The following is a 14,572-nucleotide window of genomic DNA, read 5'->3' as shown; positions in this document are numbered from 1 at the left end:
TACATATTGCTTAATTGTTTTCTTACATTATTAATATTTAGGAGCCTAAACTATTTATTAATATTGAATTAATATTGTATGTTAGTTATAAAATTAAGTCTTTTGAGAATTCATTATTCCAACTTTTTAGTATAGTAGCTTTTCTCACACTTTGAATACTTTCCTAGAACTAATTTTGATTTAAAAGAGGGGCATGAAGAAAGGAGAAATTTATTTATTCTTTTTCTTTTAAATTCATTTTTATTCATTTCTCACCCCTGTGTTGTTTGCACTCGCTATCTTCTTATCTTATTTTTGGGAGGCTCTGGGAACTGAACCTGGTATCTCCCATGTGGGAGGGAGGCACCTAATCGCTTGAGCCACCTCCACTCTCTGTTTTGTTTTCTCTCTCATTCTGTTTCCTTGCCGTGTCTCTTGGTTGTGTCGTCTCATTATGTTATCTTGTTGCGTCAGCTTGCTGTGCCAGCCTGTCACGTCAGCTCGCTGTCTTGTTTGTCTTCTTTAGGTGGTACTGGGAATTGAACCTGTAACCTCCCATGTGGTAGGTGGGAGTTCAGCTGCTTGAGCCACAGCCACTTCCCTATTTATTCTTTTAATTTATCTTGTTATCACCCAGTTCTGTTTGCTTTCCTGCCTTCTCCTTTAGACAAACAAAATTTTGAATACTTGTCCTATATACTGTTTCAAATTGAACTGAACTTCTCGATCTTTTTTTAATTTATTCCAAGTTGTTCATCTCTGTTGCTAAATTTTATCTTATAGGTATAATTGAAGTCCTCAAAGGAATGCAGGAAATGGGAGTAAATCCTGATAAGGAGACATATGTAAGTTATGTGTTTCCATCTTTTGATAGTGTGAAGTCAGCACGTGCTGTTTTGCAGGTGAGTACAAGTCTTTTGATTTTGAAATTAAACATTTGCTTCTTAATGTTTAGTGGTGATCTCCTCACCGCCCCCCTCCAAAAAAAAGGTCATTGAGCTGAGAACTAAAAATAGTCATGTCTACATATGCAATTTTCTAAATCTTTGTAAAAGCATTGGTTAGGGTAACATCTTTATTTGTTAAACTTAAAAAGGTAAAGCAGCCTTTTTCTTTTGTATAAAAAAGACAATAAGCCAATATCGGAAAAAATTGAAGTTAAAAAATATTCACTCTTGAATCCCAGTGCAACTGTGGTTTTCATTCTTTGAATATTACTTTTTACTTCTATATGTATTTTCATAAATGCAATTATAGTGTATGTACTATTATGTATTCTTTTTGTTCATTTTTGTTTTTAATAATCTTTTGTTTGACCCTAAAGCATTGTTTTCCTGCCAAATACTTGTCCCCGCCAGAGTGGGCAAGGGGTTACTGAGGGGGCATATGATAAAGTTGGCTTGGACAGTGTATTGGATGGATCAGCAAGGGTTGCACTTCACATTTCAAAGCAAAGTGCTGCACAGTTAAGAAAGACATGGCAGAATACCAAATAATTTAATATGAACTGTTTTGTTCAAAGGACCTGCTCTGATTTTTCTAATATTGTTAGAGTGCCTTGAAATACTTTCATAATTACAGTCCACTGAAAGGTAGGGTTTATGTCTTGAGTGTCTTTACCTTTCTTTCCTATTTTGCAGAGTATTTTAAGCCTGTGCTATAGGTCTTTTACTGTTAAAAAAAAATTTAAAAGAGTAACTTTTCCCGCATATTCTTATTTCCCCAAATGTTTCATATCTTTGCAGAAGAAATATAGCTCAAGATTCCAGTATTGTTACTTTGTATGATTTCTCACTAGTGAGAGTTAGATCTAATTTAGAGACTTAACCCAATTTTATTTGCATTTGTTCTCATCTCAACTACCTTTTGTCTCCATTGCTGAAATTTCAGTATTGTTGGTTTGGAGACAACTACTCATGGTATTGATATGCTTTACATGGAGATAATACATGAAGAAATATTTTTTCCATCATTTTAAAAAAATAACACAATACATATAGTATGTTAGAAAAGAGAGGTGTAAGGGATAAGATCACACAACTCATCCACAGTCCTTGAAATAGTCATTGTTGTTTAACCTGTATATGTTTATTGAGATGTAAGTGTATGCTGCAAAATCTGTTAGCAAAAAGTGGGTTATACATCCATAATACCCAGTAACCTGCTTTTGCCACTTAGTACCTTTTCATATCTGTATGGAATTCTACAAATGATTTTTGATGCCTGCATGCTGTTTTATTATATTTGTATACAATAATTTATTTTTATCAATTATTTATTGATAAAGAAATTAATATTGTGCTGTTATAAAATGTTTCAGCAAATATATTTGATTTAAATTTTGGCTCATATACTTAAATGATTAAACAAATGATGTTTGGACAAGTGGCTATGTGGAATTAACAAAATTTATATTTGATCTTTACTTTATTACATGTCCCCAAAATAATGTTTTAGATAGATGCATTGAATTTTTATTTTGTTTTGAGTGAGGTATTTGTTCTATTGTCTTCAATAGTGGACTCTTCCTAGATGGCACTCTATCGGTAATGGATTATCTTTAATTTGAAAGTAAGCATTTAATTTGGAATGTTGGAACTCTCATCTCATGCACTTACTAAAGTACAATTATGCAACTTAAGAATTGTTCTGGAAAAGAATGTTTTTTTAATGAACTATTAGAGAATATGATGATATAAAGAATAGAGTTTCAAAGTATTTGTTAGGTAAGGCATGTAATCACTGAAATATGCTTATCCCTAGGAAAATGGATGTCTGACGGAAACCAATACATTTTTGCAAGCTGAATTGAGAAGTGAAACAGTTAATGGGAACTTAGACTATATTTTATCATTTTGTAAGTATGCAGCATTAGCAGTAAACTTAATAGGTGTTGATTTCAGTTACTATTGAGGGCATAGAAGGTAATTCATGCAATGAAAGCCAGGAAATTTTTATATCTTTAAGGCAGACTGAAAAGACCATTTATGAATGAAACTTGTGGTTAATTTGGAAGTAATGTATTTGTTTTAGTTTTAGTTCTGTTTTTGTCTAGTTTGGAAGTAATTTTAAAGTTGGAGATAATTTAAGAAATTTCAGATACTACATTGTGTTAGGGTAGAGATTTGACTGGTAATCCAAAGACCTGAATCCTTTTTATAAATAATTTTGTCATCTGGAACAAGTGTGACCTGGAACAAGTCTTTTAATATCTTTGTTCTTCAACTTCATGAAATGAGGATTATACTCCCTATGTACTACCTTGTGAAGAATATTGTGAAAATTAGATAAAATATTGTTTCTGGAAGTGCTTTCTAAACTAATGCTATTACAAGTAAAGTTATATAATGCCATCACCCAGCCACCATTAAAAGCATACACAAACACACAGGAAACTTTAAATACTTATAAATGCTAGAGTGCTTTAAAAATACCCCTTACATGGTAATAAGATTGCTTACATTTATAGGAAGAAAGGCAATCTTTTCTGAGCGGTTAAATGAGTTTCCAAAGGTTAGAGATTGAGCCAAAACCAAAATCATCTGACTTTAATTTTATTATTATTTTTACCATATCACATTTTATTTTTAAATAAGACCTTCAAAGTTTTCTTTCATTTTGAACTTGGCTATGAAGTTACTTGACAGTTTTTTAGATCTTGTGAAAATATATCCTTTAAAAACAACACAAACATAGCACTTTCTAGCCCCCTAAAATGTTAAAAGTTAAACTCTGATTAATGTATATTCAAGTTGCATAGGAGTGGGAGCTTTGTAAAAGTAGTTCATCATAATATTTTAAGGGGAAGGTAAAGTATCCTTTTTTTTTGAAAATGATGACTGTTAGACACAAAGGTGTAGTTATTTGAGTTGAAAGTTGGATATTAATACTGGCTGCTAACAGTGTATTGATTTTGCCTTCCGCTCTATATAATTTATAGATTTTCTATACTGAAAAGATGAAAACAGAGACGCATTAGCAGAGGAATCTGGGTGCATAAGGTGCATACATGAGAGCTGCCTTTCCTCTTTATCATACCATGCATTCCACTTCATTGTCAACCTCTTGATTTTTCATACTGGTTTGTTGCTAAGGAAACTAGATGCTTTTTGCAGCAGCCTTCAAGCTTGATGAGATGTTGCTGGTCACCTTTTTAAAGAATAAAATTCTTGATAATATTTCAGTAAAAACACTATTTTGAGGAGTATAAAAACAAGTTTTCAGTAGGGTTTATTAATTTAGAAAAAAGATATTTACAGGAACTGTGAGACTAAAGAATCTTACAGCTCATTCCTGCCAGTTCAGCACCCTCCCCATCCCCTTTGCTATGCAGGTCTTTGAAGAGTAGTTATTGCTGTAATTGCTGGTATTTGCTTTCCACAGCTCGTAGGTATGCACTATTGGTTACTACATTGCGAGGAATGTCAGGTAGAAGAGAATAGTAAATGAGTTATCTTGATGAGTCTATGGAATAGTAGGAAACATTTTACCGCTTGTGGTTGTGGGTTTGGAGAACTACTAAAGTATTTTTTTGTCAAGCAGAATTAAAGGTTGCTGAGAGACATGTGGTTGTGTCCACTTCAAAATTTCTTTTTTATGATTAGTTTTTTTATGGTTTTTAGATTTTCAAATACTGAATAAAACCACAGAGAAACTTCTACCTGTAGAAGGCATATCACAGCTGATCTAAAACATTTTGTGTGGGCTAATTTTTTATTTATATTTAGGGGAGTTGAAAAATCTTAAAATGCTTTTTCCCATGATTTTTTTTTTTTTAAGTAAACCAAGTATCTTAATCTTCACCTAAACTGTATTTGTTAATGCTTTCTTCAGAATTGGCTTCTCCTATGAATTCTTTTCTAATTCCATCCATCTTGGATCATTCAGTAGTAACATTACGTTTATCCTGAATAGATTAAATCAATTACTTATAACATGGTACCATTTGAATACAGTGGCAGGGAAAAAGAAACTCAGGAGGTGTCTAATCCCATCCCTTGTGAGTTATTATGTGGGGGAAAAATTTTAAGGTCTCAGTCTTTTGTAAGGCAAATCAGGCTTATAATGTCAGCATTGAAGCATAAAATGTTGTAAGACTGTTAAAGGCTAAAATGAGTAGTAGAGCAAACAAATGCTCTGAAAAATAAAAGTTCAATATAAATCAATTACATAACTGAGATAAAGATCTATTTTATTTGAATATAGGTTTTCATTCTTGTGTGAATACAGGACATTGAACATATTGTAAAAGGGAATGAGAAACTGAACCAAGCACTACTCAGAAAAGAAGTTTCCCTCTTGTTTCCTGTATTTTAAGGACAAAGCCCTATAGGGTAGTTATAGTCTCTTTGTATAGAACCATAGTACCCAGTACCATATAGCTTTAAGATGTATACCAGGCTGACTATGAATATGCTGGTATATTACCAATTACCATTCATTCAAAAGAATATTTATGAATTCATTAATTGTACATATTCATGAAAGTAAAGTAAAAATGCCTTAAAAGGAAAATTTGTATTACAGACATATTGCATTATTTATTTAATTTTGTGTGAAGATATTTTCATTTTCTAAATAAAATTTCCAAAATAAAAACTAAGAGATAGGTATAAATGTGTTTTCAAATAAATGGTTAATTTAGAATTTTTTTGAGGTGTTTGGGATTTAATGGTGGTCATTTTATTTTGCAGTGGAATCAAATACATTGCCTTTGCAATTTAGTTCATTGAGAGGCAGCCTAATTTCAGGCTTTAAGAGGTAAGATGATCACTTTATATAATGTTCCTGGTTTTACTGTTTGTTTTCTCATATCTTTTTGATCTATTGTGTGAGGGAAGTAGTATATCTTCTAATATACTAACCTGGAGTAATAATATATGTGTTAATCTTCCTATCCACTTTTATGTCATCTTTTTCAAAAAATACATGCAATTTCAATGAAGAATGCTCTTTTTGAAAATGGTGCCACTGGAGGTATAGGCAAATGTATGTGCATGTTTGGCTTATACTTTGAACATTTAATTATGAGTAGCTGTGTTTTTTTTTCCTTCGGTATAGTCCTATTCCCCTCCTCATTACTTCCTATGTAGTCCTTATGCTTGGGGAATGCTAATGATCTTTCCCGGTATCCAATTTTGTAAATTTGAAAATATTCAAATTTAAAGAAAAGTTGAAAGAATAGGATAGGGAACACCCATAAGCCCTTTATCTAGGTTCGCCAATTGTTACTATTTTACTTGCTCTACCTCATGTGCATGCCACAAAATTTATATACATATGCATATATGCGCTTTTTAATTATTATTTTTTTACACTGAACCACTTGAAGTTGGAGACATCAGGACACTGGATCCTTCAGCCATATATATATCTCTGAAGAATAAGGCCATCATTTACATAACCACAATACCAATATCACTGCTAAAAATTTAGCAATCCTGTAGTATCATGTAATATTATTTATACAGTCATATTCCTATTCCTAGTTATCTAAAAATATCTTAGTGCTGTTTAATTTTTTGATTGAGGATTCAGTTAATGTTCATGCATTGCACCTGATTGTTCAATTCCCCTATTTTTTTGTTTTGTCAGTTTTCCCGTAGAATGTCCTTCCCACGTTTTGTATTTGTCTGATTTTTTTCTCATTATAAGACTCAGTTTAAACATTTTTAGCAAGAATACTTCATCGATGACAAGCATTTCTTATTGTTTTCCATTAAGGAATTTAATGTCAGGTGTCTAGTATTGGTACCATTAACTACATTTAATCACTAGCTACCAGATCTTTACCTTGGTAAGGAAGGTCCCTCTTTGTAATAAGTATCTCTGAGGCATTACTTTGAGCTAATGGGTCTGTCCTACTCCTCAACACCTTTCAGTCAGTAATGGTTTTAGCAACTGTTGATAATTCTTGTTGAATTAGTTATTATGTTGATGGTCACAAAAAATAAGTTTCTAATTTTGTCATTCTTCTGCCTTTACCAGGCAGCATTTGTATACAATATTAATGACTTCTGATATTAATAATCTAATTTTTAATTTGCTAGAGGGGTTCTATAGGATCCTCTGGGACTTCCATTGCAGACAAGAAGAGATAGGCCAAGTACATGGGGTGCTGTGTTAGTGCCCTTTCTTTGGCCAGTGTAGTTCTACTCTTTTCTGTGAGTTTTGTATAAAAAACTAAAAGCAAAACAAAAAACAAGTTTGTGCCTTCAGTGATAAAGTTTGAAAATACGTAATCAAGTGGCTAAAAATGCTTGTAGAACCAGATTTTTCCCCCCAAAGAACCCATGGTTTTGTTTTTTCTTTTTAGTTGTTACTGGGGATTGAACCTCATTATATGGGAAGCAGGTGCTCAACAGCTGAGTGACACCCACTCGCCATGATGTGTTATTATTATTTTTAAAGATTTGTATATTTATTTCTATACACACATACACACACACATGTTGTCTGCTCTCTGTGTCCATTCACTGTGTGTTCTTCTGTGTCTGCTTGTATTCTCATTTGATCCCTGGTACCTCCTAAAAACAAAAACAAAAATGTAAAAACCAACTGTCATTGGAGAGAGGATATAGCTCAGTTGTTGAGCTCCTGCTTCTTATCTACAAGGTCCTGGGTTCAATCCCAGTCTTAAAAAAAGACTCAGGGGCAATTGTCTGCCGATCTCTAGAGCCATCTCTTTGTGCAGGTCTCCTCTTTCCAGGTCAATGTCCTTTGAATTCTGTCTTGGCCTGGGTTCTCTCTTCTTGTGCTATGGCCTAGGAAAACTTTCAAGGCAATGAGCTGGGGTAATTGGAGGGGTTGCCATGTTTGTATTCCTTCTTTCAGGTATCACCATTCTCCTCTGCCTGTTGTCCAAAACCATTGCTTCCAGTTTTTTTTAGTTTAAATTCTGTTTCTTTTCTATTCCATCATTGCCAGAAGCAGTAACCTTTTAGAATGCTACTTGAATTAGTGTGAGAGTGAGATGGTATGTCATGTATCTCCAAGACTACCCCAGGTTTAGTGATTCACCAGGAGGAATCACAGGGTTACAGCAAAGGGATACAAAACAAAATCAAAAGGAAAGGTACATGGGACAAAGTCTGGGGGAAAACAAGCTTCCAAGACCCCTCTCCCATTGGAGTCATCACAGGACATGCTTAATTTCCTCTAACACAAGTTGCGACAGCATGTGTAAAATTTTGTCTACCAGGGAGTCTCACCTGAGCCCTGGAGTCCAAGGTTGTTATCAGGGATCAGTCATGTTAGCATCCTCTGCATAGCACTTCGCAAAATTCCAGATTTCTGGGAGAAAAGCAGGTATTAAGTACATTGTATAGACAGTTTAGGCCCAGAAGCCATTCTTATCACTGAGCTTAAGTTTTCAGATGCCTGAAATAGGCTAGCCTTGCAAGTGAGCCTTTCTGAGGGTAGCAGTCTCATACCTGCTGTGGTCACTTTTCTGCCCAGATGGAAGGACCTGCACTAGGGCTTGAGCAGTGAAAATTAAGGAGGGGGCATGAAAAAAATTGTAGAAGCTAATTCAAGAGTACATGATGGCTGCATATTAGGAGTGGTGGTAAGGAAGAGAGAATATTAATTTAACAAAGATAGGAAAGAAGAGTAGAGTTAGAAGAGAAATAGAATGAATTATGAATTAATGAAGACTAATTTTGCATGTATTAGTTTTGAGATGTCTGTATTTTCCATGTGCCGTATATAGTGATAATGGATGGATTTGGGTGTAACCAGCAGTCAGTTGATTGAAGCCAGGTTAGTTGTTGAGGGAAGGAATATAGAGCAGTGATCCTTAATCCTTTTTAGAGTCATAGATTCCTTGGAGAGTTAGTTGAAAGTTATGGCTCATCTTCCCAGAACACTGTGCATGTGTGTAAAATTATGGCTATGATTTTTGAGGGTTCATGAAGTTTTCTTCCTTCCCTCATCAGAAACACTTGTTGTGGAAGCCAGAGTGCAGAGCTTGGAGTGTATTCATCTATACTCTTCTCTTTATATAAATGAACACCTGTAAAAAATATTTCCAGTTGGGTTCTTTAAAAAAAAAGGTAACATACTTTACATACCACTCATGTGCTTTTTTTTTTTAAAAAAATTTATTTTTATTTATTTCTCTCCCCCCAACACACACACCCCAGTTGTCTGTTCTCTGTGTCCATTCAGTGTGTGTTCTTCTGTGTCTGCTTCTATTCTTGTCAGTGGCCCAGGAATCTGTGTCTCTTATTGTGTCATCTTGCTCCGTCAGCTCTCTCTGTGTGTGGCGCCATTCCTGGGCAGGCTGGACTTTCTTTCACTCTGGGTGTCTCTCATTACAGGGCACACTCCTTGCGTGTGGGGCTCATCTACGCGGGGGTCACTCCTGCGTGGCACGGCACTCCTTGCACGCATCAGCACCATGCATGGGCCAGCTCCACACAGGTCAAGGAGGTCCTGGGTTTGAACCATGGACCTCCCATGCGGTAGGTGGACGCTCAATCTGTTGAGCCAAGTCCGCTTCCCTCATGTGCTTTTTAGTTAACTTCATGGATGCTCTATTGAAGATCTATAGAAATAAATCTGATATTTTTAATGGCTTATTTTAGCTATATAATAATTTTAAAAATTATTCCCTTATGATGGATTCAGATTGCTTCTAGTAATTGACAGTACCAAGGAAAAAATTGCTGTTGTAAATATTGTGGTTATTCTTATGTATTGTCATTTTTTTTTCATTAATGTATAGAACCTAAAAAAGTGGTCACTATGTCAGAGTATGTATATTATTTATTTTAATAATTACTGCCATCTTACTTTCCAGAAAATGTTACTTAATATCATCAGTTCACACTTCTACCAGTACTCATGAGAGTACCCATTTCCCTGGACATTATAATATTTTATTTTAAAGATTTATTTAATTTTTAATTTATTTCCCTCCCTTCCTCCTGTTCCCCCCATTGTTTGCTCTCTGTGTCCATTTGCTGTGAGTTCTTCTGTGTCTGCTTGTATTCTCATTAGGCGCCTCTGGGAACCAATCCTGGGACCTTCTGGAGTGGGAGAGAGGCGATTGCTATCTTGTACCACCTCATCTCCCTTGTGCCACCTCAGCTCCCCTTTTCAGCTTCGTCCTCTTATTTTTTCTCCTCTGTCTCTTGTTGCATCATCTTGCTGTGCCAGCTCTCTGTGTTGGCTGGCACTCCTGCATGAGGCAGCTTTTTCCCATGGGAGGTGGCATTCCCACTCAGGGCGGCTCTCCTGCTCAGGGCCACATTCCTGCATGGGCCGGCACTCTACGTAGGCCAGCTCGCCCTCACCAGGAGGCCCTGGGCATCAAACCCTGGACTTCCTATATGATAGACAGGAGCCCAATTGGCTGAGCCATATCCTTTTACCCATAATGGTTTTTAATTTTGGCCAAGTTGGTGTGTGAAAATTGTATCTCAGTGTATAATTTGCATCTCCCTAACTATTAAGAAGGGTTAGAACATACTTAGTGTCCTTATTGGCCATTTCAATTTCCTCTCGTGAAATATGTATTTAAATCCTTTGCCTATTTTCTGCTGGACCACATGCTTTTTCTTACCAATTTGTAAGATATTATGTATAGGAATATTAATCCTTTGTCATGTTATGCATTAAAAGTATGCTTTTAAGTTAAAAAACAAACAAACAAAAAACTTTGTTGGAGAGAGATGTAAGGACAGGATCCTAGGGGTCACTGGAAGGAAACAGTGAAGGAAAGGATAAGGTTTACCTAAAGAAAAGTGATAGAGTGAGAATTAGTCAAACGTCAACATCAAGGGAGAATATAGGTCACCAAAAAATAGAATGAGGTTAGAGAATGGCAAGCTGAGGGTTAATCTGCAGAGCTGGTAAAAAGGTTGTTAATCTTTGAAAATGAATAGGAAAGGTGAAAGCACATTTATAACTAACAGTGCTATTATATGGGTATGACAGTGGTTGAAAGGAAAGTCTAAGGTCATGTATATTACTAGAAGGAAAGCTGAAAAATTTAACATGGGACCGTACAGCATAGTGAAACCTCTTGTGAAATAAGAATATGAGTAATATTGTATATATAAGACTGTTTTTCTTTGAAACCAAACAAATGTATGTTAATGTTACAAAATGTTAATATCAGGCAAAAGTATAACCAAATCCAACTAGGGACCATAGTATGTAGTAATATATTAATCTTCCATTAAGGGTCTTTTAAAAAAGGAAATATACTAAGGGAAAGAAACTGGACACAAGGTATTTCATATTGCTTTACTCCATCTTTGCAAATTATAAATACAAGTAAACTAGAGAGACAAAAACTGAATAGCAGTTGTGTACCTCAGGGGAAGCATAGAGAGATTGAGAGGTGATGAGAGTTTTTTCGGTCTGTTTTTTTGTTTTTTTATTAATTATTTTTATTGGAATCATGAAAATGCTCTCATAATGATTGAAGTGATGAATGCAATTGAATGCTTTATTAATATGTACCAATAAAATGATTTGTTTTTTAAAAATCAAGGGAGAAGTTTTAAGAAAGGGGTTGGTAATTAGTGTTGAAAGCTACAGAGATGTAAAAAGATAGGCCTAAAGAAAAGAGGGTGTTTATTTTGGAATTGGGAAAGTCATTCAGTACCTTTAAGAAGAGTTTCTGTGAGAATTTTTTTTAAAGACTGAATTATTATAATTATATACCCTTTAATTGTTGATATACTCTTTAGGATTATGCATATTTTTATCTGGAGAGCTACAATGAGAATATTGGGAAATTGTTTAGCTTATTTTTGTTGATTTACTTATTTATTTATCCCCACCCTCACTCCCTGCCCCCCATAGTCTGCTCTCTGTGCCCATTCACTGTGCATTCTTCTGTGTCTGCTTGTCTTCTTTTTAGGCAGCACTGGGGACTGATTCTGGGACCTTCTGAAGTGGGAGAGAGGTGTTCAATCTCTGGTGCCACCTCAGCTCCCTGGTCTGCTGTATCTTTTATTGTCTCCCCTCTGTGTCTCTTTTTGTTGCATCCTCTTGCCGTGCCAGCTCTCTGCTCGGGCTAGCACTCCACTTGAGCCAGCTCATCACACGGGCCACCACTCTGCATGGGCCAACTTGCCTTCACCAGGAGACCCTGGAAAGCAAACCCTGGACCTCGCATATGGTAGACGGGAGCCCAGTCACTTGAGCCACATCCTTTTCCCGATTAGCTTATTTTTGAAACCCACCAAGCTAGGTGTTCTACTTTCTCTGCTTTTCTCCTTATTTAAATATTCTTGGTCATGTTCCTGTTTTGTTAGCATCTAAAATGCTTAATTGATCCTGCATTTTAAAATAGCCATATATTTGTGTCAAGCTAAAGCAACAAGGTGATACAACAAGAGATACAATGAGACAAACACAATGAGACACAACAAAGCAGGGAATGGAGGTAGGTGGCTTAAGTGATTAGGCACCTCCCTCCCATATCAGAGATCCTGGGTTTGGTTCCCAGTGCCTCCTAAAGAAACAAGGAAGACGAACAGACACAGCAGGTACAAACAAAGAAGGGGTGGGGAGAAATAAATAAGTAAAATAAATCTTAAAAAAAAAAAAGCCATATATCAATAAATTGCTCAAATGTGTTTAACAAAGAGCCCCCTACCTAGGAATCTCCAGTATTTGGACAGTTGTAAATCCCTCTTTGTTTTTGCCATAGTCTTTGTAAATATACATCTAAACTATTAATAGCTCCTACAAGGACAGTTTTAAAAGTATATAGATTCATATTTCATTGAATATAGGAGCCATATTTCGTTAATTTTTTTTTTCCTATTGTAGATAGAAGTTTCATGATATGGTAATTTGACATTATCGAGAAGTTTGTATGCATAATTTCTATTTTTTTTCCCTCCTACCCCAAAACTGCTAAAAATTTAAAACCCATTTGCTGTAATTACAAGCCATCATCTCAGCATTTATGTAGCCAAGCTGTTCTTTAATTTGATGCTGAACCAAATAGTATATATCTATTTAAAAATTCCTTTGCAATACATTCAGTAGTTATTGAAATATTCACCTTCACAGGGCCTGTGGTACTCTGGCAGCTTTAGAATTGGCTACGTGATTAGGAGAAAACTGAGTAGTGATTGACATTGAATCACAGGTCAACCATATTATAGCCAATAGCGTCCAGATTAACTACCTGCAGCCTCTTTCTATAAGGATGGTGTACAGGAGATTGACAAAAAGAATTATTCATAATTACCAGAAGTCTAAGAAGTTATGAGATACAGTTATCACTTCAGCTAAATGTAAGGAATATTTAGGTATGTATTTCAATATTGAAGTACAGTTTTTGGGAGAGTTATTTATCTTCAATATAGCCATCCTACTAGTGCTAAGTCCAAGATCTAAGAGGATGTAATTTTTTGCATGTGGTCTACAACGTGTTTCGGCATAGATTAATTTTTTGTGATAGCCCACAGAATTTTTTTAAAAAACAGACAATGTTTTCTTCACATCTTTTAAGAGAAGTGTTTAATAAATGGCAAGCTGTTATTTCTGTTAGTTACTAATGCTCAAAAATTGGTAATTTAGTACCAGTTAAGTGTAATGTTTTCCTAAAGTTTTCCAATTTATAAACTAGTTTAAATTGCCTGATGTCATACTTAGGCAAAATCACGTTTAGAAAACTTTAAAGTCAATACTGCTTAATTAGGGTGAGATTATTCAAGATTATTAGGGGCTTTTTATTACTAAACTTCCTTTTTTTTTAAATGGCTCTTTTTTAGGGTATTTCATGGGGCATTTAGATCTGACTCATAAAGTTAGTTAATTGTTATGTCATATCCAGGATGAGAAGCTGTTTCTTGTGAGTATGACTTTTTCTTTCCCTTAACAGTAGCACCAGCTAAGCAAAGTTTAAATGAGAAACAGGACAGTATATGTATTATATATTACTGAAAACCATACCATAGGTATATTGAACCATTACTAAGAGAAAAAATGTCACTGAAGCTAATTTGAAATTTGGAAATATCCATATAAAAAAGAGAAATGATACTGTAAGAATTGACCTTGAGGTGTGTAAGTATTTTGTAGTACATAGAAAAAGAGTTCTAGGGAGGTGAGGTGGCTCAAGAGAAAAAGAGTTCTGTGGTCTAAGGAGGGATTTTCTCACCCAAAGGCATCAGTTCAGAATTGGCAAAGTTGGAGTCCCATTGATACTGTGCTGCCTTCCATATGTTGGGTGGGGGTCGGGGATGAAATTTCGAATCCTGAAAATCTTAAGGCCAGATGCTAGTGCTGTTGAATTCACCATGTTAAATGCCAGATTTGAAGGTCCTCATTTCAGCCAGCCAGTGAGGCTTGCACCAGTGATATCCTGACCCCACCCAAATTGAGGGATGGAACAATGTGATGTGTTTGCTGTTTATTTCATCCTGTTCATTGTAGAAAACAAGCCATAGGCTCAGGTTAGAGACATAATGAGGAAGTGAGAAGTTGATTTTTATATGTTCATGTCTTAGGTATCACGTTGTTCATTTTAAGCAACTGAAATTCTTTTGCTCTCTGATTTTAATTTCCTTACAGCCTCAAATGTATGTGCTAAACTCCTTGCTGGAGAGTCGCAGCAATG

At 35.3% G+C, this 14,572-nt stretch overlaps 1 protein-coding gene across 2 annotated transcripts in view; it reads left to right on the top strand.

Annotated features, from left to right (window-relative positions):
- LRPPRC (leucine rich pentatricopeptide repeat containing) overlaps positions 1-14,572 on the top strand; it is a 100,811-nt gene that overhangs the window by 25,408 nt on the left and 60,831 nt on the right. For both annotated transcript variants that reach the window (XM_071208794.1, XM_012524195.3), the window contains exons 12-14: positions 763-881; positions 2,743-2,836; positions 5,673-5,739. In XM_071208794.1, the coding sequence (XP_071064895.1) occupies positions 763-881; positions 2,743-2,836; positions 5,673-5,739 (280 nt within the window). The remainder of the gene's footprint in view (positions 1-762; positions 882-2,742; positions 2,837-5,672; positions 5,740-14,572) is intronic.

Source organism: Dasypus novemcinctus, chromosome 17 (genome assembly GCF_030445035.2).
Source record: "Dasypus novemcinctus isolate mDasNov1 chromosome 17, mDasNov1.1.hap2, whole genome shotgun sequence".
Taxonomy (NCBI): Eukaryota; Metazoa; Chordata; class Mammalia; order Cingulata; family Dasypodidae; genus Dasypus; species Dasypus novemcinctus.
Note: the sequence above shows the minus strand (reverse complement) of the source record. Positions and strands in the feature narration are given on the sequence as shown.